At 40.6% G+C, this 27,604-nt stretch overlaps 1 protein-coding gene across 1 annotated transcript in view; it reads right to left on the reverse strand.

Moving 5' to 3' along the window:
• Positions 1 to 424: 424 nt before the first annotated feature.
• The window catches only part of galnt16 (UDP-N-acetyl-alpha-D-galactosamine:polypeptide N-acetylgalactosaminyltransferase 16), a 59,429-nt gene continuing 32,249 nt past the window's right edge, over positions 425 to 27,604 (reverse strand). The window contains exons 7-15 of the mRNA XM_080751295.1: positions 23,719 to 23,806; positions 22,548 to 22,632; positions 21,767 to 21,870; positions 20,540 to 20,666; positions 19,936 to 20,028; positions 18,755 to 18,838; positions 17,888 to 18,014; positions 15,207 to 15,323; positions 425 to 1,370 (exon numbers count right to left, since the gene is read on the reverse strand). Of these exons, the coding sequence (XP_080607421.1) occupies positions 1,227 to 1,370; positions 15,207 to 15,323; positions 17,888 to 18,014; positions 18,755 to 18,838; positions 19,936 to 20,028; positions 20,540 to 20,666; positions 21,767 to 21,870; positions 22,548 to 22,632; positions 23,719 to 23,806 (969 nt within the window). The 3' untranslated portion in view covers positions 425 to 1,226. The remainder of the gene's footprint in view (positions 1,371 to 15,206; positions 15,324 to 17,887; positions 18,015 to 18,754; positions 18,839 to 19,935; positions 20,029 to 20,539; positions 20,667 to 21,766; positions 21,871 to 22,547; positions 22,633 to 23,718; positions 23,807 to 27,604) is intronic.

Raw genomic sequence — 27,604 nt, forward strand, 5'->3', positions numbered from 1 at the left:
ATGAGAATTTTACATTCAGAACATTTTATGTAATTCTCTCAAAGCCCATTTCAGTATGCTTGAGAAGTGATTTTGCACACTGGTGCCATGAAATGGGTAGGTTCATGTGGTAAGAACCTTTTTGTTTTGTAATGATCAGTTTTGGGCTGTTCATGAAGTCTCTCATTGCTCTAGTCTGATAAGGAAATCACCAATGAAAGTGCATTATTGCAAGAGCATTTTTTGCAGTGTTGTGAAGTTCCCCATACTTGCTTTTGTATGTTGATTTTGTACTTTACATTTGTGTCATTGACTACCATTGCCTTCTAAAGTTTGTGAATGCGACCTGACGGTCGCTTATCTCCTGATTAGGGAGTCTTACTGGTTTATTTTATTGCAGATTCTTCAAAATGTATAATTTCTGCAAACCAATGACTGGAAACAATCTCTTTGTACATTTTATTTTTCAAACAACACATAGAATACCGTACACAAAAAACAAGCTGTCATCTGCTTCATATATTTACATAAAATCTTGAAGAGACAAAAAAGAAAAAACATTCTTTGGGTCTGACCATGCAAAACAATAAATAATATTCCTGACAGTGCTTTGCATGGTACTTTTCAAGACTGCTATTCAGCATTTTTATTTTATCTTAAAAAAAAATGAAAAAGAAAAGCTCAGATCTCAGTTTGGCTATACATACAGCTGCCCTGGTCACCATCATTAGACACACCCCAACGTAAGACTCTGCAACATGACGAGCACTGACTTGAGTCAGTGATAAGTATGCTCAGCGTATGCTCTATGGTACAATATGCACTCCTTTTTAGTTGTTTTTAGGCAATTATCACCATTCTGGAATTGTAAGTGACTTGTTAGCCAGGATAGATAACAGGAAAATAATAAGTGAGATGTGCAACGGTAATCAATGAAAAGCTCAGATGATCCTAAAGGAACCACAGCGTCCATAAGAGTTTGAAGCACTGTACACATGAAGGTAGGACTTCAGATGCCGTAGCGTAGAAAGACCTTCAAATCCTTTTTCAACAGCACTCTCGACACCCAGACGCAACAAGGCGTGGGCTCGCAGTAGACATCACAGAAAGAAAAAAAAAAGACAGTTCCTTTCATCCATCACCAAGGCGACAGACAGTTTATGCAGACATGATCCCCTGGGTCCTTGCAACCCAAGCCAGGGCCAGTATCTGCTTCCTCTCCTCCCTCTCTCCCTGACTAGTGTGGCTCAGGTGATTAGCTGCGGCTCCCAGGACTGGCTGGCCATCTGGAGGCGACACTGAGTGATGGCAAGAGGACCCGATGGAGGCTGGCTGTCCAGGCACAGTCCGCTGACCATGTGTTGTAATGCTGCCCCTTTTGGCTTCCATTTCTGCAATAGTGGATAGAGAAAACATACAAGAGGTGAGAACACAAGCTCAAACTTTTAGGCCTTTGTAGCTGATGTCTTGATATTGCCTACTGCAGTGATTCTAAACCTTTTTAATTTCAAGAACCTCCCGTGTTATATGCATTAGGCCACGGACCCCCATTTAAAACATTTTGGTAACCCTTTACTTTCCGGTACAGTAATTACATGGTAACCACCCCGTATTTACTGAGTAATAACTAGGTAATTACAAGGTAATTACAATGTATTTTACATAGTAATTACCTGGTGTTACCTGGTAATTCCCAGATACATTCCTGAGAACTACCAGGTAATTACTAGGTAATTTAAAGCATGTACCTGGTAATTCCATATTAACTACTTGGTAATACACTTAGCAATTACTTAGTTTATTACCCGGTGGTTCCCTGGTATTTTCTTAGATACTACAAGGTAATTATTAGGTAATTATAAGTATTTTATTATGTATTTACTGTAACTACCTGGTAATACACTTAGCAATTACTAGGTTTATTACCCGGTAGTTACCTGGTATTTTCTTGTATACTACAAGGTAATTATTAGGTAATTATAAGTATTTTATTATGTATTTAGCATGTAATTATAGTGTAACTACCTGGTAATACACTTAGCAATTACTAGGTTTATTACCCGGTAGTTACCTGGTATTTTCTTGTATACTACAAGGTAATTATTAGGTAATTATAAGTATTTTATTATGTATTTAGCATGTAATTATAGTGTAACTACCTGGTAATACACATAGTAATTACAAGGTATATTGCCTGGTATTTACCAGGTATTTTCTTTGATACTACCAGGAATTTATGAGTAGTTGCTTATGCAATTACTATATAATTACATGGTAACTACCATGTAATATACCTATTAATGTCTAGGTAATTCCTATGTATTTTCTTAGAAATTACTAGGTAATTACCGTTTAATTTCATGTTAACTATCATGTTATTTACCTGGTCCTTACCTTGATAGGTAACCCATTATAATCTGTGCATATACAAAGGTACTTACCTGGTATTTACCCAATAACTCCAAAAAGTATTTACAGGGAAATTACCCAGTAGTTACTGTTGGTTTGTACTGTAAAGTAAAGCGTGATCAATTCCATGACCTTACCTGGTAATTACTCAGTATTAACCCAATAACTACAAAAGGCATTTACATGGAAATTACCCAGTAGTTACTGTTGGTTTGTACTGTAAAGTAAAGCGTGATCAATTCCATGACCTTACCTGGTAATTACTCAGTATTTAGCCCATAACTAGAAAAATATCACATTACCCAAGACACTTGGACCGAAAATGCCCCCAAACTGACCAGTGTTCATTCATTTGCGTTCAGTGAATGCCAAGTCCTGGCTTTACAGTGTCTGTGAGTCTGCTTCTCCCCCTGAACAGCACACTGTATGTCAGGAGATAAGAATTCCCATCAAAAACCACCATTACCAGTCATCAAAAATTACATTAAGATGAATGCATATTATTTTTACACCTCCTCACTCAAGACACCTCGCTGGGACAGATATGCAAAAACAGGTGAGCTGCCAAAGCTTTAATCCAATGAATTTCTTATAAAACATAAAACATAATTACAAAAAAGTGTAAAATATTAACAGTCAGGTATTTTTTTATCAAGTAGAGATTTCTCTTAAAAAAAAAAAAAAAAAAAAAAAAAAAAAAAGAAAACATCAATGATAAATAATAACTATATGCAACACCTGTGTCGTAAAGGTAGTATATGACAGTTACCAAATTACAGCATGGGGTTAGAGGTTAGGCAAGATAGGTTTGTCTACTGGAGCCAGAGAGGTAAATAATGAGACCAGATGCAAGTATAACCCGTGTCTGGACAATAATATAGTTACTAAAACTAGGCACTCAAAGAATGTGTGGACTAGGTAAGCAGAAGACTCTAGATTCGTGGAGGGAGATGGTTGCTGTTTGTACAACAGAATGAAGCACAATGAGACTGATCTAACTTTCAAAGGTAAGAGATAGATGTTTTTTTTTCTTTTGTTAGTTTCTCTGTACCTTTTAGTTTTATTTAGTAGCAGACAAAAAATAGTGAAACAACTGTCTACTTGTAAAATGTACCCAAAAAGAAATAAAATAAAATGAGGAGTATCTGAATGACCAAAATATGATTTATTTGTAACTCTCTATTTAATAGTGCGCTGTCCCTGGTTCCACAACGTTTTGGCTATTTATCTCTATTTTGTCTTGGTCTATTTTATTTTCTCTACTGACCTATTATTGTCTTTATGTTGTTTTGTTGTTTGGTTTTGCTACATTAAGGTAATCTATTATTGTTGTTAGCTGTCTGTATAATGTTCTTATAATGGAACCAGGGCTCTTATTTTAGTTGTTTAATTTTAAACTCAACTTGAACCCTTTGAAAAAATACCAAAACACTTCAATAACAAGTAAAGAAAAATGAATCTGAATTAATCCTATAAACAGTCTAAATTCGTATCTTCAATTCAGATCAATCAATTAGATGATAAATCAAATATCAACAAATTCAACATTTCAATTGAACAAAAAAAAAATCAAAGTCAAGTTACAATCAATATTTTCCTTTTTTTCCTCGCTCTCTTTTTTATCCTTCAGTTTGTTCTTCTGTTCGGTTCGTATGGTCAGTGGACCACTTGCTGCTGTTTACTTTTACTTAGATTTCTCTGGTGTGCAGGGATGAACCTGGCAACAGTACTTGTCCTACCACCATGTAGACAAAGGCACACTTTAACTCTTTCCTCTTCTTTCAGGTTACAGGTCGACTCTCAAGGGCCGCTCGCCAGTCTGCATGCTGCTTTAGGACTCCAGGAAGGATGAACAGGCTGCAGACGATTCCAGGATCCAACTATCAGTTCAATTCCAATAACCAAAAAACCCGGCCTTGAAAACAAAGCCAGAAGACTCATTAGTAGTCTTATTTGAAATAGCACCATGTTAAAACCCATAGGCCTATACTGTAAATCATCCCTTTGTCTTCATGTTTTCATCATAGATATATTCTGATTAAACTGAAGGTATAATTAACTACAGTTATCTTACTGAGTTACTGTCCCCCTTATTAAAGTGAAACCATCATAATAAACAAATGCTTCAAAAGTGTCATTTCCTATAACACCATGCTCACCATTAAATTACTTTTAGTGGTCTATTTAGTCAAGTGGAGCCTTACCAAGGGAGATGCTTCAAAGAACATTGCTGGGCTGCTGTGCAGTGAAATGTAGAAATAATCACTAGCAAAACAAAAACGTTTTTGCTAGTTTCTCTCGCGTCCAGCAGATTCCCAAGCGTGTCTATGAAGGGAGCGCTCGTTTTATGGTTAGATGTCACAGTTATTGTCCACGACATTAAGTTATTGTCCACGACATTACAAGCGGCGCGAAGGCCAGCGGACCTTGGTCCTGCTCTTCGCCCCCGAGCGCCGCAGGCGCGAGTGGCCGCGAAGAGCGGGCCAGGGCCGCGCAGCCGGCGGAGCGCCGCGCGAGTTACGAAGCCGTGGTGAATGCAATCGTTATATTTATGCCCAGGCCGTAAGGCCTGGGCAAGCGCACGATAAACGCAACGTTTGGTGCACCTCGCGCGGTCCAAGTGACTACAACCGAGCGCTCCCTACGTCCGGTTCAGCCAATCACAGGGGGCTTGGGGGAGACCGGAACCAGACCGGAAATCAAAGCTTATTTCTAAATAAACCTTCTGGTTTTGCTCAATAAAGTCACTTCTCAATCAAAAATATCCGTTGCTCACTTCAAAAAGAATTATTTTCACTCAGACAATCCCACAGCTCCTGTCCTCTGTCTCATGCAGGCAAAGTCAAAAACAAGGAAGCATGTCTATATACTTCCTGGTCTGAAAAGCACCTGATTGGCTAACTCAGCCAACTCACAGCAAGCAATGTTCTTATTGGCTTACAAAACGCCCCCTTTTAGATTGACTGCTGCTCTCACCAATCACACTCCATGTCATGTTACCACCATCATTTTAACCCCTGAAATGCCAGTTCAGTTATTGTGCTGAAATGACACTGTGTTTAGATACATGTTGATATCCTATTTATTTGTTACAGAGTAGAAAATTGAGTAGAAAAAAAAAACAACTGTTGAATTTATGTATTAAGTATTTGAAGTGAAACCTTATGTAACGACAACTGTGTGACTGATATTGTTTTAGACATTAACACAGAGATGCCTCTGGCCTTGCTTTATGCAGGTCAGTTCTTTTTTTTTTTTTTTTTTTTCAATTGGACACATCTGTTTGATGTTTGTGCACATTGTTTTATTTTCTATTATTTCTACTCCTACTAATTATATTTCATTCAATATAAAATTGAGACGGCCAACTCAAGTGACTTGTGTAACCCAGGGTTAAATGACTTAAGGATAAACAGAGAGAATAATTAAAACAATTTTCTACTCTGTAACAAATAAATAGGATATCAACATATTTACAAGTGACCTAAATATGTGCTGGAAAAACTAACCAACAAATAATCTAAACACAGTGTCATTTCAGCACAATAACTGAACTGGCATTTCAGGGGTTAAAATGATGATGGTAACATGACATGGAGTGTGATTGGTGAGAGCAGCAGTCAATCTAAAAGGGGGCGTTTTGTAAGCCAATAAGAACATTGCTTGCTGTGAGTTGGCTGAGTTAGCCAATCAGGTGCTTTTCAGACCAGGAAGTATAGACATGCTTCCTTGTTTTTTACTTTGCCTGCATGAGACAGAGGACAGGAGCTGTGGGATTGTCTGAGTGAAAATAATTCTTTTTGAAGTGAGCAACGGATATTTTTGATTGAGAAGTGACTTTATTGAGCAAAACCAGAAGGTTTATTTAGAAATAAGCTTTGAGAGAGAAACTAGCAAAAACGTTTTTGTTTTGCTAGTGATTATTTCTACATTTCACTGCACAGCAGCCCAGCAATGTTCTTTGAAGCATCTCCCTTGGTAAGGCTCCACTTGACTAAATAGACCACTAAAAGTAATTTAATGGTGAGCATGGTGTTATAGGAAATGACACTTTTGAAGCATTTGTTTATTATGATGGTTTCACTTTAATAAGGGGGACAGTAACTCAGTAAGATAACTGTAGTTAATTATACCTTCAGTTTAATCAGAATATATCTATGATGAAAACATGAAGACAAAGGGATACAGTATAGGCCTATGGGTTTTAACATGGTGCTATTTCAAATAAGACTACTAATGAGTCTTCTGGCTTTGTTTTCAAGGCCGGGTTTTTTGGTTATTGGAATTGAACTGATAGTTGGATCCTGGAATCGTCTGCAGCCTGTTCATCCTTCCTGGAGTCCTAAAGCAGCATGCAGACTGGCGAGCGGCCCTTGAGAGTCGACCTGTAACCTGAAAGAAGAGGAAAGAGTTAAAGTGTGCCTTTGTCTACATGGTGGTAGGACAAGTACTGTTGCCAGGTTCATCCCTACACACCAGAGAAATCTAAGTAAAAGTAAACAGCAGCAAGTGGTCCACTGACCATACGAACCGAACAGAAGAACAAACTGAAGGATAAAAAAGAGAGCGAGGAAAAAAAGGAAAATATTGATTGTAACTTGACTTTGATTTTTTTTTGTTCAATTGAAATGTTGAATTTGTTGATATTTGATTTATCATCTAATTGATTGATCTGAATTGAAGATACGAATTTAGACTGTTTATAGGATTAATTCAGATTCATTTTTCTTTACTTGTTATTGAAGTGTTTTGGTATTTTTTCAAAGGGTTCAAGTTGAGTTTAAAATTAAACAACTAAAATAAGAGCCCTGGTTCCATTATAAGAACATTATACAGACAGCTAACAACAATAATAGATTACCTTAATGTAGCAAAACCAAACAACAAAACAACATAAAGACAATAATAGGTCAGTAGAGAAAATAAAATAGACCAAGACAAAATAGAGATAAATAACCAAAACGTTGTGGAACCAGGGACAGCGCACTATTAAATAGAGAGTTACAAATAAATCATATTTTGGTCATTCAGATACTCCTCATTTTATTTTATTTCTTTTTGGGTACATTTTACAAGTAGACAGTTGTTTCACTATTTTTTTGTCTGCTACTAAATAAAACTAAAAGGTACAGAGAAACTAACAACAAAAGAAAAAAAAACATCTATCTCTTACCTTTGAAAGTTAGATCAGTCTCATTGTGCTTCATTCTGTTGTACAAACAGCAACCATCTCCCTCCACGAATCTAGAGTCTTCTGCTTACCTAGTCCACACATTCTTTGAGTGCCTAGTTTTAGTAACTATATTATTGTCCAGACACGGGTTACACTTGCATCTGGTCTCATTATTTACCTCTCTGGCTCCAGTAGACAAACCTCTTGCCCAACCTCTAACCCCATGCTGTAATTTGGTAACTGTCATATACTACCTTTACGACACAGGTGTTGCATATAGTTATTATTTATCATTGATGTTTTCTTCTTTTTTTTTTTCTTTTTTTTTTTTTAAGAGAAATCTCTACTTGATAAAAAAATGCCTGACTGTTAATATTTTACACTTTTTTGTAATTATGTTTTATGTTTTATAAGAAATTCATTGGATTAAAGCTTTGGCAGCTCACCTGTTTTTGCATATCTGTCCCAGCGAGGTGTCTTGAGTGAGGAGGTGTAAAAAATAGTATGCATTCATCTTAATGTAATTTTTGATGACTGGTAATGGTGGTTTTTGATGGGAATTCTTATCTCCTGACATACAGTGTGCTGTTCAGGGGGAGAAGCAGACTTACAGACACTGTAAAGCCAGGACTTGGCATTCACTGAACGCAAATGAATGAACACTGGTCAGTTTGGGGGCATTTTCGGTCCAAGTGTCTTGGGTAATGTGATATTTTTCTAGTTATGGGCTAAATACTGAGTAATTACCAGGTAAGGTCATGGAATTGATCACGCTTTACTTTACAGTACAAACCAACAGTAACTACTGGGTAATTTCCATGTAAATACCTTTTGTAGTTATTGGGTTAATACTGAGTAATTACCAGGTAAGGTCATGAAATTGATCACGCTTTACTTTACAGTACAAACCAACAGTAACTACTGGGTAATTTCCCTGTAAATACTTTTTGGAGTTATTGGGTAAATACCAGGTAAGTACCTTTGTATATGCACAGATTATAATGGGTTACCTATCAAGGTAAGGACCAGGTAAATAACATGATAGTTAACATGAAATTAAACGGTAATTACCTAGTAATTTCTAAGAAAATACATAGGAATTACCTAGACATTAATAGGTATATTACATGGTAGTTACCATGTAATTATATAGTAATTGCATAAGCAACTACTCGTAAATTCCTGGTAGTATCAAAGAAAATACCTGGTAAATACCAGGCAATATACCTTGTAATTACTATGTGTATTACCAGGTAGTTACACTATAATTACATGCTAAATACATAATAAAATACTTATAATTACCTAATAATTACCTTGTAGTATACAAGAAAATACCAGGTAACTACCGGTTAATAAACCTAGTAATTGCTAAGTGTATTACCAGGTAGTTACACTATAATTACATGCTAAATACATAATAAAATACTTATAATTACCTAATAATTACCTTGTAGTATACAAGAAAATACCAGGTAACTACCGGGTAATAAACCTAGTAATTGCTAAGTGTATTACCAGGTAGTTACAGTAAATACATAATAAAATACTTATAATTACCTAATAATTACCTTGTAGTATCTAAGAAAATACCAGGGAACCACCGGGTAATAAACTAAGTAATTGCTAAGTGTATTACCAAGTAGTTAATATGGAATTACCAGGTACATGCTTTAAATTACCTAGTAATTACCTGGTAGTTCTCAGGAATGTATCTGGGAATTACCAGGTAACACCAGGTAATTACTATGTAATTACCTAGTTATTACTCAGTAAATACGGGGTGGTTACCAAGTAATTACCTTGTAATTACGTGGTAACTACCATGTAATTACTGTACCGGAAAGTAAAGGGTTACCAACATGGGGTATATCCCAATCTACATGGTAAAATCTTCAGTGTTCATTTAACTCTGAGTTACAGACCTGTAACGGTCCATTTGGTTCCTAACTACAGTAACAATCATTTAGGACCCCCTGGAGCCCCCAAGGACCCATGGTGGTCCCTGGACCCCAGATTGAGAAAGAGTGGCCTACAATATCCTGCTCAAAGACACTTTGACAGCAGACATGGCTGTAAATGACTGTTTTGGCTGTTGAGAGTATTCAGCCTATGACCTTTCTCTAATGGTTGACAGTCATAATTTGCTGATGTGGACATCAAACTCTAAAACCTTTCACTTGAGTTAATATTTCCCACTCATTTTAAACAATACAGGAATATTAGCCCATGGTCTGTTCCTCATTATTTTCTGGTTCATGGGCATGTGCACTGGTGCAGGAGGTTCAACTTAGTGTTGAGTAATGGAGCCTGAGTCAGACGTGGATTATAGTAATCATAAGAATGATTGACTTGCTGTGTTTAGAGTGGGGGGGAAAAATCACGGTATAAATCCAGCTGCAGAATACGGCAGACTGCCATCTCACAGCAGGAAAAATGCATAAATTCTTGCATATAAAACGTCCCTTTTAACTTTGAAAGTAATCTAGTTGTAACATCTGATTGAGTGTAAAGTCTTGAGTAGAAGCACAACACACAAAGGGGGATCTGGGGGCTGCAAGAGTCCAAACGTTAGAAGAGCAGGTTTGTGACCTTAAGGCCACCAGTTAGTTACTGGTTCCCTTCCCTCAGTGACTACTGTGAAAGCACAATAAAAGGTAAAGAGTGTTTATTTAAATATGAGAAAGATGGACCCGAGTGGATATAATAGGGAATATCCAACTTAGCCTGCCGGTGCCAGGGGGTGGTGTTGTGCGGTCTGGTTTATTAACCCGACTATATCCAACTACACTGTAAAAAGAGTATTAATATAACTCAAGAGTGTACAAGTGGAAGCAAATGGGGTCTAGTTGACACTCAAGACTTTAGTGTGTGTGTGTGTGTGTGTGTGTGTGTGTGTGTGTGTGTGTGTGTGTGTGTGTGTGTGTGTGTGTGTGTGTGTGTGTGTACTACAGTGGAGCTGCTCAATAGCCAAATCTATCCATCCATCCAACCAACCAGATCCAACCAACTGCAAGGTCATCCATCCATCCAATGTTTGTCTGACCACAACCAGCAGGATGGAATTGAAAGGTGACTAAAAGTGACATGGAATCAAATTGTATCAGAACCTTCTCCCTTGTGACTTGTAATGGGAAAATTATAATCATTTCACCTGACTTTGTCTAGTGGAGGTGAGTCCAGTCTTGTCTTTTCTGCATTCTGTTTCGTTAAGCTTTTTCTGCAAGGTCGTTTGTTAACAACAGGGAAATGCCCTCCGCTGAAAACTCTTGTATCTCACCTGCCATGTGAGAAACACAGACAAACTCATGTGTGGTCAAGACCTGCTCTACATTGCTCTGCAATTATTGAATGACACCAAGAGTGATTGTTTATTCATCTTTATTGATTCATCTCACAAGTGTTCATTAAGTGTGGAATTTTCATGACAGCCTCAATCTATCCTCAGTCTCTCTCTTTTTACTTACCCTCTTATTTTCTAGTAAATATATAAAGTCAAGTGAACTGCCTGATTTCCTAATGAAAGAGAACCTTTACAAAACGGTTGTCATCCCCTTCCATTCCCTCTCAACTCACCAATATCGATCACAGTAAATACAAATGTAGCATTGCGGTACTTCAGGCAGGCATGGAAGTCAAGCCGGTTCCACCGTCCACGCCCATACACCCTCCAATCACATATGGCCAAGATCTAATGGTTCAATCTGTGTGGTGTATTTAAGCAGACCAACATTCACTATTACATGCTCAACGTCTCTCGCTGCTACCACAACAACAGCTCGTCGGTTAACAAACCTCCTCCTTCTCCAGCCTCCTCTTGTTGTAGCATTTTGTTTTTCAATATGTCAGCATGTCATTCAATGCTTTTAACTTCATCTTTAGATTCTGCCCTAGGAGGTTGTTCATATGTTTATTATCATGTCCATGTAATAACTGTGTATATTTAGGTTCTGCTTTGGGGGGTTTGTGGTCTCAGAGTCTGTGTCACGCATGCACAGTTTGCTCTGGAGCATCACAGGAGCAGAGCCACACCGTCAAATATTTTACTTCAGAATGCAATTAGAGACGATAAACCCCTTGAGATGCATCATAACATTTTCAAGGGGGTCCTCAAATGCAATGCAATGTCATTGCATCAAGGATGATGATACACGAAAGAAGAAGAACTGGTTTTCATCTTCATGAGTCTGACTTTATATTTATTTGCCTGAACTTGTTCCTCAAGAGATTCTGGATAGAAGAAAAGTGTGCAAGAAGAGAATTGGGTGTGAATAAATCAGTGTGTGTGCGTGAGAGAGAGAGAGAATGAGAGAGAGAGAAGGCATACAGTAGTAATAGCTAAAGGTAGCTCTCCACCAAACTGCTACTACTGTACAACTAATACAGATTACAGACTGTCAGTCGAATGAAGTGGGGAGATCAGTTGGTTGAAAGGAGTGAAAAAAAGGTTGCTGAATGCACCTGAGAGATGACGGCTACTATGGTGCTAACAACAAGCCCACTGCTGTCTGACGGTCGAAAGCTTTCGACTGAGCTTGCTCTTTCAGCTTCCAACGCTTCCCTACAACTTGCGACATGACACGACAGTGTACCCACCGCCCATTCAACAGCAGATCTTCGGCAACAGACGCTTTACAACTTTTACCGCCACCGACGTCTGAGCAGTGCAGTTATTATCTTGTGTTGCACCAAGCCATGTATTTTACGGTAGACTACAGTGACTAGCAGGCCAAACTTTGTCCTCCACTGTGAAATTGTTGATATGAATGGAGCAACTTCTACATGAGATACCTCAGTTAAATACGATACAGTTTCTCATTCAATTGTAGATAAAAGTCAGAATGCAATATTTTCTTTCTTTTCCTCTGGTGCATTTGATAGCAAGAGGACACGGACCCCAAATGTCTCCGACAGCAAAATAGATTGCTTATTGATGGGCAAGCACCCAAACAAATCCTCAAAGGATTGAGGAGGGCCTACTGGGAGATGAGAGGACAGGCTGGCATGTATCCCACAAACACTCTCACGCACACATGGTCCGAGTTAAAAACTCATCTTTTCATTGCCATAAATCAAGCGTGAAGCCAACTGCATGTCCAGCAGGGATGCGAGTGGTCGGCCTCCACACAGGAAGAGCCGGGAAGAGGCAGGGTGGGGTCTGAAGTTATGGGAGTGTTTGTTTTTTACGGCGTCCATAAAAAAAATCTACTCTCATCATTTTGGCCGGATTGGAGCCAGCACCACAAAGGGCTTCATTCTCTTCATTCTTTCTGGTCTGGTAGTGTGGTCCACAGGAGATGCAGCCAGGCAACAACCCCTTTTTTTACCTTCCAAATTCTTCCACGTTGAATACCGTGAGTGACAGCTAGCATCTGGTATGTGTTAAACAAATTTCATCCCTCTAATCTAAGCTGAGGTGAAATTCTTTTTACGATGTCAAAGAGTCTATATGTGATGTTGATCTGTTTTTTATATGGTGTTTTCCAGGATATTTGGGACAGCAGTAGCCAAGAAAATTGGGCTTGGCGTACCTGGTGTACATTATTATACGGAGCCCAGTGGATGGCGTCTATACAAGAATGCTACGAATGACACTTGATGTAACATGGGTGGACCACATCAGAAAAGTGGATCTCTACAGAGGCCCCCCGTGGGTCACGGACAAGGTCAGAGACTGACACTGTGGGAGCAGTTAAGCACAGCTAGAAAGGTGCAATTCTGGGAAATGTAATCGTGAGGAATCCGCTGGGAAATGTCTTACTATTTATATTACATAATATTGTGATGTCACGTGACGCATGACCAAGGAAAGGGACAAAAAGTCCATTGAACTCAATGGACTTTCGGAGTTATGGGTTTACAGAAAAGGTTACAAAAAAACTTCCATTGAACACAATGGACTTTTGGGGCAACGGGATTACAGAAAGTTTAACAGAAAAAAGGTTTACTCTGCTGTAGGTAAAATAAAAGTTTACAGGAATGGAATGGACAAGAACAATCATCTGGTTGCCTATAGCAACCACACTAACTAGCCAGTAGGGGAACGAGATGCACCACCTACATAGACACACTGCAGCATGACAGTGGAGCTAACAACACGGTAGAGATCAAGAACCTGATGCCCAGGGGTGGCGCACCAAATTCTGGGCCCTGGGTGGGTACAAGGATTCACTGTGGGCCCCCCATGAATGTTCTTCACAGCGGGAGGGGGTTTAACACATTTATACTGGGAACGCATTATTACGCATTATTTTGTGCTTTAACCTTTGAAAAATAGCAGATATGCAAGCTCACATGACTGCAAGCTTGTAGATCTGCTATTTTTGAGCGGTGGTCACAACGCTCCTATGCGTGGCGGTGTGTGTGGGTATGTATGTCTGTCTGTATGCGTCCGTCCGTGTCTGTAGCCTGCAGTAACCTTTTCTGACCACACATGTTAAGGGAGGGGCGCTGTTGTTCAGACTCACATTCGCACACACACACGCACGCACGCACGCACGCACGCACACACACAAACACACACACACACACACACACACAGCCTCCACCGCTCAGTTCACACAAGTGTGATTTTTTTTAAATCGAGTCTTTGAATATTTCAAATCCTTCTAAGGTTTTTTGAAAAACCTATGTTTCTATGTCAGTGGTGCTCAAACCTTTTCATGTGAAGGACCCCCAAAATGATATGTATTTGGCCACGGACCCCCATCTCAAAATATTTAGTTCCAGGGACCCCCCAGAAGCAAAATCTGAGTTACAAATGTTTGCTTAAAAAATACATATATTCAAAGATTGGCACTCGTGCCGCGCTGTGAGCTTGTATATCTACTATTTTTCAATACCTAAAGTATAAAATAATGAAGGCCCCTCCACCATGGGCCCTAGTAACTCAGTCCCATATTTTCCCCCCTTGTGACGCCCCTGCTGTTGCTAGACAGGGGGGGGGGGTGGAGGGCAGCGAGTCAGGAATGCCTAGTTGGTGTTGCTAGTTTGCACTCTCACATCGCATCACATGGCATCGCATCGACTGTATGTAAATGAGTGTCAACGGCAGCAGGGTGCTGCTGAAAATGACCATCTGTGATCAGTAGACCTCAGGGGCGTCAATTGGGTATGGCAGAGGTATGCAGCTGCCATACCCTGGGTCCAGGGGGGAGAATAAAAGTTACTTTTAAATATAATTCCATGAATGTGTATTTGTCTATCTGTGCTGGTTATGTTGTTAAATTACAATAAAATAACTACAAATGCTAAATTTAACTGTCACTTTAACAAGGTATTATAATTATATTCTCCACACTTTTATTCTCCCCATCTTGACAAAATGGTATATTCTCAGGTTCTGCAGGTCAGCTGCACAGGTGCAATTCATTATTGTTAATTGTGGCACGTTTACTATTTTATGCCAAGTTTAGCTGCCCTTGAACAAAACCGTAGAAATGGGGGAAAAATAGAATGTACTTCTTAAAATAAATGTATCATGCCTGTTGCTAAGGTATGGCAACATGACTGGTGTCTTGCACGCGCGCCTTCGCGCGCGTGCAAGACACCAGTCATGTTGCCATACCTTAGCTTTTTCTGAACTGACGCCACTGGTAGACCTTCGTGAACACATGATGGATGAAAACACATTTGTTCTTCTTACCTGTCTGGGCTCTTTTGCACTGCAGGGCTCCATCTTGACCTTTGAGCCTGCTGTGAAGGCTGTGATGGCCAGGCAGAGGTCCTGCTGGCGGATCAATGGCTCCATCAGCTCCCACCTCTGCAAAATGGAGAACAGGTTGTCAGCTCCAAGGGCTTCTGTGACTGGGTCATATTGTATTGGTGAAAACATATCGTCGTTGTCGGGTGGAAACTTTGTATGTCCAATACCATTCGTTTTGTATTTATTGTTTTAAAAATGAACTAAACTAGTGAAAACAGCAGATCTACAAGCACACAACGCCTCGCGGTGCGAGGCGTTGTGTTCTTGTAGATCGGCTGTTTTCACTACTTTTGTGCGATGGCCTTGTATGATGAAGCAGGGCTTTACTTGGTGAAAAAATAACAACAACCAGGAGGAAGTAATGTCATGTAAAGGCATTTTGAAGAATTGCACGTTTTCGGCACACTTAATTATACACAGATGAAATTCTATCACTTTTTAGCTTTCATAATGCAAGTACAAACTAGGGTTTAAGATTTTCCGGGAATTAGCAAATTTTAATTCCCGGGAATTTTATGGCTTTTTCCCGGGAATTCCCTTAAAAAAAAAATTTATAATAATAATTTAAAAAAGTGCCCACTGAAATGCATTTATACGTAGATACTTATTTTTTTCAATAGAATTGATATTTAATTCTTTAAAACGTTTTATTTGGACGAAATATAAACATGTAAAATCAAACATTGAGGCCTATATAGGCCTACCATATTCAGAAAAAATATGACACATTTGTGAACATTGAATGAACTTTATTGAGCTTTTTCTTGAACTGTTAATATCCTATGCATAGCCATCTGTCTTTCAATGTTATATGAGATACAAGTGGTTCCTGTGTAAATAAGCCAAAAAGCTTACTATAGGAAATCCTTTTAGTTGACCTTGTACCCGTGATTTGTACTGTTGCAAGTTGCAACAGTACAAATGGGTATCGTTCACCTCTGAATCTATACGATACCTTTTTCGATACCTGGGAATCGATACGATACCTTTTTCGATACCGTTTGATACTTTTTTATTTATTGTTATTATTATTATTATTACCCTTAATATTATTATTATTAACTTTTTTTCTATAGGCTATTTTACACACCACAATAGGTTATTAAGGCCGTCTAAAGACAGTGGTTCAGCCATTGTCAAGTAGTGGGCTTACTGTAGTTGATGGAACTACTATTACTGTTACTATGGCTGCTATTTTATATACCTACAAGTGTTTGTCTGCAATAGAACACATTCTTTATACAGCTATTCTATGGCTATACTGTTGACGTTTTTTTATTTTATTTTTTATTATTGTTATTATCATCATCATCATCATCATCATCATCATCTTACCTTATCTTAGTTTTTCTTATTTTTATTATCACCTCAATCACAACATTGCATTTAGCTTCTTGTCCCTGTAGAGTAGTGACAATAAGACCTTGCTTCTCTTTATTCTCAGATCAACAATTTGCGCTGTTGAATGCAACTACATTGAACCTGAATGCGCGTTCGCTTCTACTGCATACGTGAACGACGTGCAGCATGGAGTTACACAGACAGACGCGGGGGCAGGGTGGCTGTGCTGGCGAAACAAACACAAACATGCTTAAAACGTTTCTTTCAACCGATCAATTACCTTTTCTAGACGGTCGGAACTAAAGACACATGTACCATACTACACATCTCTCCGGGGACTGTATTCTTTTTTTAAGACGACACAGAAAAAGGCTTTCACAGAAAGGGAGACAGTAGCTGCCTGCAGACAGAGCAGCGAGCGGAGACGCTATGGGGAAGAGTAGCTCTGGTCCACCACAGCGTTAGCGTGGGGACTGGGGAGAGGAGAGGTGACGACGATCGATGCTCACACAGTGTCACAACCGGAGATCATAGCCGTTGGATCATCATAATAAAGTCATTCCACACAGTAGCCCCATATAGAACCTCACCCGTCGCTGCATACTGTTGTGCTCGGAGCACAACAGTATGCAGCGACGGGTGAGGTTCTATATGGGGCTATCCACACAGGTGAAGGGGACGCCATGCTTGCACGGTTGGTGAAGATAATGTGGCTGCCTCCGCAGCTGTTACCAGGCGTTATTAGTAGTAATTTCTAACAAGAAAAAAATATATATATATATATATATAATGGGATAACGGGAAACGGCTCATTTCCCGCGATGGAAAATACCTCCACTTTTCCCGGGAATCCCGCATCCCGGGAATCCCGGCATTAAACACTAGTACAAACAGCAAACACAGTATAATGCTGCCTTGTATTTGCCGATGCATTTTCACCATGAATGACAAAGCGTAGTTTAAATGTATTTGTTATGGACGTTATTATGCTTTCCTGAATTTGGCCAGAACCTCAAATAACTACGGCTGTTCTGAGTACACCATACACCAGTGTATACATGTTACTAAATGTAATCATCTCTTAATCCCTGCATCAATGCCACCCAGACAAATTCCTGTTCCTGTTTATTGTTATAATAAAGGCTTATGATTAAGGATTATGATTCTGATCCGGATTCTCATTTATGCACAACAGCTGTTCTATCTCTAATAGGCCCCCCCTCTCCATCCCCAGACCCCTGAGATGCTTGAATCTCTCCCCCTAGTGGTAGAAGGCTGACCTGCGACTGCGGCCTGTTGGCTCCGGTGCCCCTGCACTCGGCCAGGCCCAAGCTGTCCGTCCCGCGGGTCTCCAGACACAGCCCGCCTTGTTTCAGCACGCTGGACACAGCTTCCTGCTCAGGAATCCTGGGGGAGCCATCGACGGAGAGGAGTTGGGGGGAGAGGGGGGCGGGGGACAATGAGAGGGGTTGTTTTAACAGCGAAGAACAGATGGAGTGAATTGACTCACTGCTCTACCGCGTAATTGGATTCCGTTGCTAAGGGACAGGCCCTAGTACCAAAATAACAACAAGTGGAATGACACACCGTTATAAATGTGTAAGGGCACGATGCAGGTGAATCCAATTAAAGGAAGATATAGCATCCATGGAAGAGATACATACGCAAGGGGACATGCTGACAGGGTTCATGCTGCTCATAATACTGTCCCTGGCTCTACCTTCCCACACAATTCCAGTATTTGTGGAACATCTAAACATGTCCGCTAGGCAACATAATGCTATGTTGACATTTACACACTGGCTGTCTCTGATGTCAGCTAACAGGTTAATAACATACATTAAAAGTTGATGTCAGGATAAGATGTACTCGCAAGTGCCCAGATCATGGTCTGTGACATGTGTACGTGTGGGCGTGTGCGCATGTGTGAGTGTGTGTGTGTGTGTGTGTGTGTGTGTGTGTGTGTGTGTGTGTGTGTGTGTGTGATACTTCTGAAAGCATTCTTTCTTCCTAGGTCAGGGGTCTTCCACAGGGGGTCCGGGACCCCTAGGGGGTTCTCAGAATTACTACAGGGGGTCCTCCAAATCTTCCAATACTTTTTATATTAACAACTTGAACCCTAGTGTCCATAAGGGACATCTTCTCACCTCAGCTCAGGATACACATTCTCCATGTACCAACGGAACGACTTGCAGTTCAACTTCCGCCGCAGCGTCAAGCGGTCTGCGATGCTAAAAGGACAATTCAGGGTTGAAACCACAGAGATGGAGAGGGAGAGAGAGAGAGAGAGGGAGAGAGAGAGAGAGAGAGAGAGAGAGAGAGAGGGAGAGAGAGAGAGAGAGAGAGAGAGAGAGAGACACATTAAGAAGGTTACTTCCAGACAGTAGACTTGCAACTACAGTAGACTACCACCCAAGAGGCCAGAGGGTCAGCATCTTAGCCCCCTTAGCTGTAATAGAAACCAAAAGAACTTGCTACTGGTACAGGCTCACCTAACGGAGAATCTATTACCAATATCGAGTACGAGTAGTCGGTAGTGTGTCCTCGCCTCGCTGTTATTGGTGTGTATGTGATTGTTATTTGCTGTTCCAGTGCTGCCTAGAATTTCATTGGGGATCAATACAGTTTATGTCTCATCTCATATAATCTCATATGTTGTATCATGTTTCATCGTCTCGTTTCATAGTGTACGCTCAAGTGTCTATGCACAGTAGCTGAACCACTTAAACCAGACATGAGGCAGATTCTACAAATGTCTTCTAAATCCTAACAGTTTTCTGAAAAACCTATGTTGCTATATCAGTGGTCCTCAAAAATGTTCATGTCAAAGACCTTCGAAATGATATGTATTTGGTCACCGACCCCCATCTCAAAATATTTTGTTCCAGGGACACCCAGAGGCAAAGATTTGAGTAAAAAAAATTCGCTTTAAAAATAATATACAGTATATTCAAAAATTCTCACAATCTTTAATCAATAGCAGATCTACAAGCTCATAGCGCGACACGAAGTGATACGCTGTGACAAGCTTTGAGCTTGTATATCTGCTATTTTTGAATAGACAAAGTATAAAATAACGGTTAAAGTGGTTAAATTATCAAACGACACAGATGCTTTCCCAGTTTTAATGGGTTAAACCCTATATACCGGTACTTGATCTGGTCTTTATAATTCGTCTGCACCTTTTTTCCCTCCACACCAGGCCGATCTACAAGCTCACAGACAGCATGTGGATCTTCAGTTTCACAGAACGCTTGAACGAGAACAGCCGTATTCACGGCCCACGTGGTTAAGTGATAGGATGAGAGTAGACAGTTGTAATACTGACCTTCCAAAGGCCTTGCCCTGTGCCGAGGGCCTTGCTGAATAATAGTACTGTTTATACTCGTCCATCCACACCTCTGCGGCCCGCCGCGTGTTCCTGTGTCAACACATACACAAACACCTGCTCACACCACAGTAATGACACTGTTGCAAACATTCCCACTATTTACAGCCGCCCTAATGATATGCTGTAATGCCGCAGGAGATAGGATAATTCAGACATCAGCCTTTGACTGTAAAAAACAAACAAAAATATCTGCCACTGGATTCAACGGTGTCACTCATTTAAATATTTGTCTTCGGTAAATTATAAGGGAGGGAATTCTTCTAGACCAGTCTCGAAAAGGACTCAGTTGTACAAAAGCAGTACAGAGTATTTAACATCGGCCGCTTTGCTACGGTTAAGGTTTATTTATCCTTTTGCATTGTAATCATATATACCGCAGCAGACAGGACGCGTGGTCTCCAGGGGCGTCAATTGGGTATGGCAGGGGTATGCAGCTGAAGGCGCGCGTGCAAGACACCAGTCATGTTGCCATACCTTAGCGTTTTCTGAACTGACGCCACTGGTGGTCTCGACCTTTTAATGTCAGTGCAGCGATACTCACTTAATGTAGGTGAGAGCGTTGCCCTCTGGGAAGTCATAGGGGTGTCGCTTCCTGAAGACGTGACCCACCCGACTGCAAGGCAGGATCTCCAGACTGCCTCCACACATCCACACCCTGAACGACAGCTCTGCAGGACCACACACACACCACTGATACATTTAGGTTTATATTGGTTGAGCATCGTGTCTATAAATAGTTATTGGCACACGCACGCACATATTGGCTATAGTCTACATCTATTTTCTCTTTGTCTGTGTGTGTTTGTGTCTCTCCCACACACACATGCATGCACACAGGCACGCGCACGCATTCACGCACGCACGCACGCACGCACGCACGCACGCGCGCGCACACACACACACACACACACACACACACACACACACACACACACACACACACACACACACACACACACACACACACACACACTCTCGTTCTCTCTCTCTCCACTTCCATCTCAATATTGGCACTGGCAGTGTCCACCTGTGACGTTGTTTTATGCGCTGCGCCAGATGGCTTCATACTGTAAATCAGCCGTATGAAAATACACTGCAAGGATAATTTAATGCTCGGCTGCCTTGTGCATTCCAAGGACACATGTGGCCTCTCAGACAGCGTGCCACAGGGCTCAGCAAACCCACCAGCGGACAGCATCTGCAGTGCTCTACAACCAGGCGTTATAATAGCAGGGTTTGATATAAAGCATAATCATCGCTCTTGTGGTCATGGACGAAACATATGCCCATGTAACTGCAATTTTACAGGGTTCTTATTTGATTTGTTATGTTTATGTGCACATAAAAAAAAACATGGTATGTGTTCAGCTAGTTTTAAGACCCTTGAAACCCAAAGAATAAGTTATCAACATTATTGCAATTTTGAGGGTTAGGTTTAATTTTCTTCTTGGAGAATTTGTGGAGTGAGTTATATGACTGTTGGACTATCTCCAATTAGTACAGAATGTAGCTGCTGGACTGCTAACTAATACTAATAAACAGAACCATATTACTGCTCTCCTAGTTATCGGCAAGTTTCCGAATAGATTTTAAGATTTTACTGATTAATTGTAAAGCCCTGAAAGGTGACAATTTAATCTCTGCCGGCCTTTGGCCGCCCTGGCCTTGCAGAGATACAAATGTATAAAATAGCTCTTAACCAAAGTCCACCTGAATGCATATTTCATTGATAACAGTATAACAGTGCAGATGCAGCCAGCAAGCTCACCAAAGTTCTCGCCTCCCCAGATGTCCATGGAAGTGTCATACTGTCCCAGGTGGTTGAACCAGCTCTTGTCCATGACAAAGATCCCACCTGCAATGACTGGAGTCCTGCAGGATACAGTCAGAGGTTTCATGTACATTCACATTTACAGTTTACAGGGAGAGTGAAAGGTTCTGATACTTCATCACCAGACTTAAACTCAACACATCAAGGATCTCTTAAGAAATATTTTAAAGACATGAGCATGTAGATCTGATATTTTCACAATAGAACCGTGTTATACAAAATGTAATGCGTCAATTCTTAGTGCTCGTCAGGGTGGGGGGGTCCCCAGTTAAAATATGATTATTTTGGGGGCTGCAGCGCAGCCTGAAATAGTCTAGTAGGAAAGGAGGGTCCACGCGCATAGGGTGGATTTTTTTTTTTTTTTGCCACCTGTTTTTTTCGTTATCCTTAAAGGGTATATTTTAAGACTCTGCCAGGTAACAGCCTGAAATATTGTCCCAAGGGGTTAATTTTGAATGATTTCTTGCACCTACCCATTCACTTACTATACATATACTATCTGTATAGTAAGTGAATGGGTAGTTGCAAGAAATCATTAAAAATGTTTCAGCCTGTTACCTGGCAGAATCTTAAAATATACCCTTTAAGGATTAAGAACAAAAAGGTGGCGAAAAAAAATCCACCCTATGCGTATGGACCCCCCTTTCCTACTAGACTAAAAAGGTTGAGAACCACTGGACAAAAGAGAAGAGAGAATAATGTAGCAGGCTTACTGTACCTGATTGGCTGTGTGGGATCACCACGCGCCATCTTCTGTTCAATAGGAATTTGCTCCCACTTGAAGTGCAGACTCCAGTCAAAACCTGAAAGCAAGGAACAGAGTTAAAGAGTGAGAGAAAGGAGTGGTGGGGACACCAGGACAAAGCTATTAGGTGGAGGAATGCTCCAACTACTGGCCTAAGCGGTACTGTAACCCACAGACCAAGATCAATACCGTCTTCTCGTTGATCTTGGCTGGGAATGCAAGTTACATACACAGCCATTTACAATATGCGTTTGCGCCTATACTGCCAGGAATATTATTAATTTTTCAGAGTCACAGTAGATCTCCCTTATATGCATGACATTTTGGTAGGCTGTAGTCAATATAGTGTACACTAGATGTCGCCAGCGATTAAGGTCTCTAAGCGATTGCTAGAAGGCCTCAAATTAGCAACCAGTCCATTCACTTAGCATTAGCGTTAGCATGGAACGGCCCGGGACCCGTGCACGCCATCCGCGCTCTTAAAAAAAAAAAAAAGTATCGACTATGTGCCTTAGATGCCCAATTGACGCACAGAGCCTTCAAACCGGATCAAGATCCGACGTTTAGAACGTGAGATAGAGCCGAGTTGCTGTAATGGCTTCCAATGTAAAATATATGCTCGGGTACATGATTGACACGCTCGATTTCCGGTTTCCGGCGATGACGTCACTTCCATCGCAGAATCCTTGCTGAAGCTTATATGAAGCTAGAATGGTCATTTATAGCTCAAAAAATGTCAAAAAAATACCAAAATCATCAGAAAATGATCCCCAAGGCGACGTTTGGCGATCTGGCACGGTTTGGCGTCCCCAAAATGGCGATGAAAGGCGATTTGGCTAAGAATGAGTTAAGAGAACCTGCCTATGGACATACCTCTTTTATGCTACAGTTGATTTGAAATGTTTTTCCACAAAGTCAATAGAGAGAAAACCATGTGTTACTGTATGTGTTAACCACATACTACATGTATGTATATACTGAAAATAGCTAATGTACATGCTCACAAAGCAACGCATAGCAATACATTGTGAGCTTGTCGATCAGCCATTTTCAGTATTAAAGTATTACTTGTTATAAAAGTAAGAGAAAAAACAACAATAACAATAACAACTTTGACATAAAAGCTGTTTCCTTCGACACTGACCTCCCCTCAGGTCGGCAGAGGCAGCCAAGTAGGCGAAGTTGTCCAGGCTGATGACATCGATGATGGGACTGACGACACGAGTATGGTCCTGGACAGGGGAACAGAACAGACTGTCACACCTCTCCTGAGCCAATGTACTGTACTACCCTTCAGCAAACACAGCATATTCCCATGCTGTGTTTAATCGTACTGTGCATGTGTGAGTACATGGTGGCATGTAAGTGCAAGCATGTGTGCGAGGTCTTGTACATGTAGTATATTGTACATGGTCCATGCCTGTGTTTTTGGGTTCCCCCCCCCGGTCATTCATTTTTATGCCCAGTAGGGATTTGTTTGTATCCCCCCGGTCAGATTGAATTAAATACATGAATCAAATCAATGTAACTAATGTATGTTGACCACATTAACACTGGCGTCCCTATTTTGGGCAAGTGTGGTCCTTACCAAAGTGTGAATAAGAAAACAAATCTGAATATGTGTCCGCGAATATTTCACATCAAACTGTTAATTTAAACAGGTTGATATTTGCGTCGACAAATCGACCCGTCCTGATTTAAAAAGAATATATATATATATATATATATATATTAAGCCGCTTTATCACTGAGTAATATCTGTAGTTTGTGTGGATGTACTCATGACATACAGCAGTTTAAATTAAAGACCATGGAACAAAGTCAACATTTTTAACTAGGTTTCTGTTGCGCTCACCGCTCATAAGAAATACATTTGTAATGGTGAAACTAAATGTATGTGAGTGATTCAAATGTAGAAAGAGAAACAGACAGTAAGAGACTGGCCTGTGAACAGTTACACGTTACCTTCTGTGAGAGAAGTAGCATGAACTCAAAAGTAAACATAGTGGACACAGGACACTGTTGACATTAGTGAGTCTGTGTGTGTGTGTGTGTGTGTGCGTGTGTGTGTGTGTGTGTGTGTGTGTGTGTGTGTGTGTGTGTGTGTGTGTGTGTGTGTGTGTGTGTCTGTCAGTGAGTGAATGTATGAGATTGTGTAAGTGTTTGTGTTCACTGTGCCAACACTGTTGTTTGATGTTGCATTATGTGTGCATGCTTCTGTCTGTGTATATTTGGGTGTACATCAGTGCGTGTGTATGTGTGTATAATGTGTGTGCATGTGTGTGCATGTGTGTGTGTGTGTGTGTGTGTGTGTGTGTGTGTGTGTGTGTGTGTGTGTGTGTGTGCGTGTGCGTGCGTGCGTGTGCGCGTGCATGCGTGTGTGTGTGCGCTCACGCCGTCAAACAGCTTAACATCGGGGACAATTCCAACATCTGCTTCTAATTATGAACTGTCGCTCTCTTTCCTCAATAAGTGAACCCTTGGTGACCTTTATGTTCATTGCAGCATATCGCACCATGGGGACGGGGCGACACGCCACGCTCGCCATTCTGCCAGAGAACGCACTCAAAAGTGCTGGTCTCTACAGCTTTAAGCAATCCAGGTTTTATTAGCCATGTAACGAGCCACTGTGATCTGCCAGTGCATGAAGAGACCACAGCGCTTTTTATACAGATGTAGCGTCGGTCGTAATGTCTCAATCTGTCAGCGGTATCATCTCTAACTTTCTCCTGTTCTGTTTCTGGGATTGGATAGAAATGAAGCTTTCAGCGCAAATTCAATAAAAAGGATCTAAGCCGCATTTGTTACTCAGTCTGAAGTGTGTGCCCTTCTAGCCAATCTACAGTCAGCCAATCAGGTGATTGGACTCCACCTTTAAATATAACCACTGCCTCTGAACCTTGTCATTCTCTTTTCAGCATGCAACAAGCAACCCACCTCCAACCCCAACTCCACCTTGTCTCAATCGAGTGAAGGATGTTCATCTGCACAGCCACCACCAGTGTCTAGACTCCATTGGGGGGGGTTTCCCTATTAAAAGCTAATATTATGCATTAATGTTAAAAGCTCATCTTATACATTTATTGTTAATGGTCTATGCTTCTAAATGCTTGTGGAGTCTAATCGCCAAATCTGTTTTGCTATTCTGTACTTTTATAGGCTAATTAAACATTTGCTTGTTCAAATCGGTGTGACCTCTTCTTGATTGAATTGGATGGAAAAGAAGAGAAAACCTCATTGTCATCAGTGCAGTGTTAAGTTTGACGACTAAAACTATGATGAAAAATGTTAGGGACTAAAAGACAAGTCAGTTTGGTTGCGCAAAATCAACTGTAAATTTGACTAAAACTTTCTTCAGATGACTAAAATACAAAAAAAAAGACATTGCTTTGTGTGCACTGTAAATATCTCCAGTCCAAATACTATTCATCTGTGGAGCAGTTTGTTCATGCTTTCCAGCCAACATCACATCATCCCAAATGTCACACTAAATGTCTCTGTGTAAGAGCCGGACAGAGGAGACAGTGTCCGACAGGGGTCACAGGTCACCAGACAGCCTCCTCACTTTGCTGTTTGTAGCCATGCACATGCCTCTTACAGTCGCATACTGCATGTGGTTATTGTTGCCTTTTGTTAAGTCTACAGCAGTTAGATACCAGTAAGACTCCCTAATCGGGAGATAAACGACCGTCAGGTCGCAGCGTGATTTTAGGCCAAAATGTGAAGGAGCAGTGTCCAAAAATGTGTTTGAAAAACTCTGCCTGATGGTGGCGCTATATGGGACAGATCCATGTTGATGAGATGAGTGTAGACATACTGTGTACCGATTTGCGTGATTTTAGGGCAAAATCTGTAGGAGCAGTGTCCAAAAATGTGTTTGAAAAAATCGGCCTGATGGTGGCACTATATGGGACAGATCCATGTTGATGACATGAGTGTAGACCTACTGTGTAGCGATTTGCGTGATGTTAGGGCAAAATCTGTAGGAGTAGTGTCCAAAAATGTGTTTTAAAAAAATCTGCCTGAAGGTGAATGGGACAAGAGAGAAGGGGAAAGGATATCTAAACCTATAGCACTGCAATCATTATGTGATCACAATATTATACATATTATTGTCAATACCCAAAGAGCCAACAGCACGCATTGACTGGGAATTTTAATAGTGTGGAGTTATTTATTGCATACAAAGTCATTAATGATTTTTTTCATTCACTGCTTTGAGGTCAGTCATTAGGCTATAAGCTCATTTGCACAAGTTGATTTATAGCAGCTGGGCAGATCATTGATCAGTTTGTCAGGGTCAATTCTGACCAGCACTACCTGGACAAAGACACTACCCCTCTACTATTAGACACTGTATGAATGGGCTCTGAAGTCCTCCTTCTCTGGCAAGATTAATAGTGAGTGCAGACTGCAGAGCCATGAGCAGCCTGTCTGTGGAGCTGGTAAATTATCACTGAGCCTCACACTCTCACGGCTGCCAAAGTGAAAGACTCTGATGCAGGCTGGATGAGCCTCCACAGCTGTTCAAAGCCAAGCACAAGCGAGCTGATGGAGACAGAGAGAGAGAGAGAGAGAGAGAGAGAGAGAGAGAGAGAGAGAGAGAGAGAGAGAGAGAGAGAGAAAGACAGACAGAGAGAGAGAGAGAGAGAGAGAGAGAGAGAGAGAGAGAGAGAGAGAGAGAGAGAGAGAGAGAGAGAGAAAGAGTGTCCTCTGAATAAAATATGTCTTTTAAAGGACAACTTTTTTACAACACTCTAAGAAAGAATTCTGTGACCGAGTAAATAGCACTATTAGAAAAAGTTATATTTACTCAATAAAATCACTGAATATCATGTATGTGATTGTTTGAGTAGGTCACACCAAACAAAATGAGTAAAAATCCAACTGTTCTTTTTGAGTTAGATGTACATATATTATTTGAGTTAATTTCATGAGAATAAATTAGTATTTGACCAACTGATTTTATTCATGAATTATACTCAATTTGTTTTGGTAATTTTCCTTCATAATATTTGAGTATGGAGTAC

Source organism: Nannobrachium achirus, assembly GCF_963921795.1.
Source record: "Nannobrachium achirus genome assembly, chromosome: 20".
In the NCBI taxonomy this organism is placed as follows: Eukaryota; Metazoa; Chordata; class Actinopteri; order Myctophiformes; family Myctophidae; genus Nannobrachium; species Nannobrachium achirus.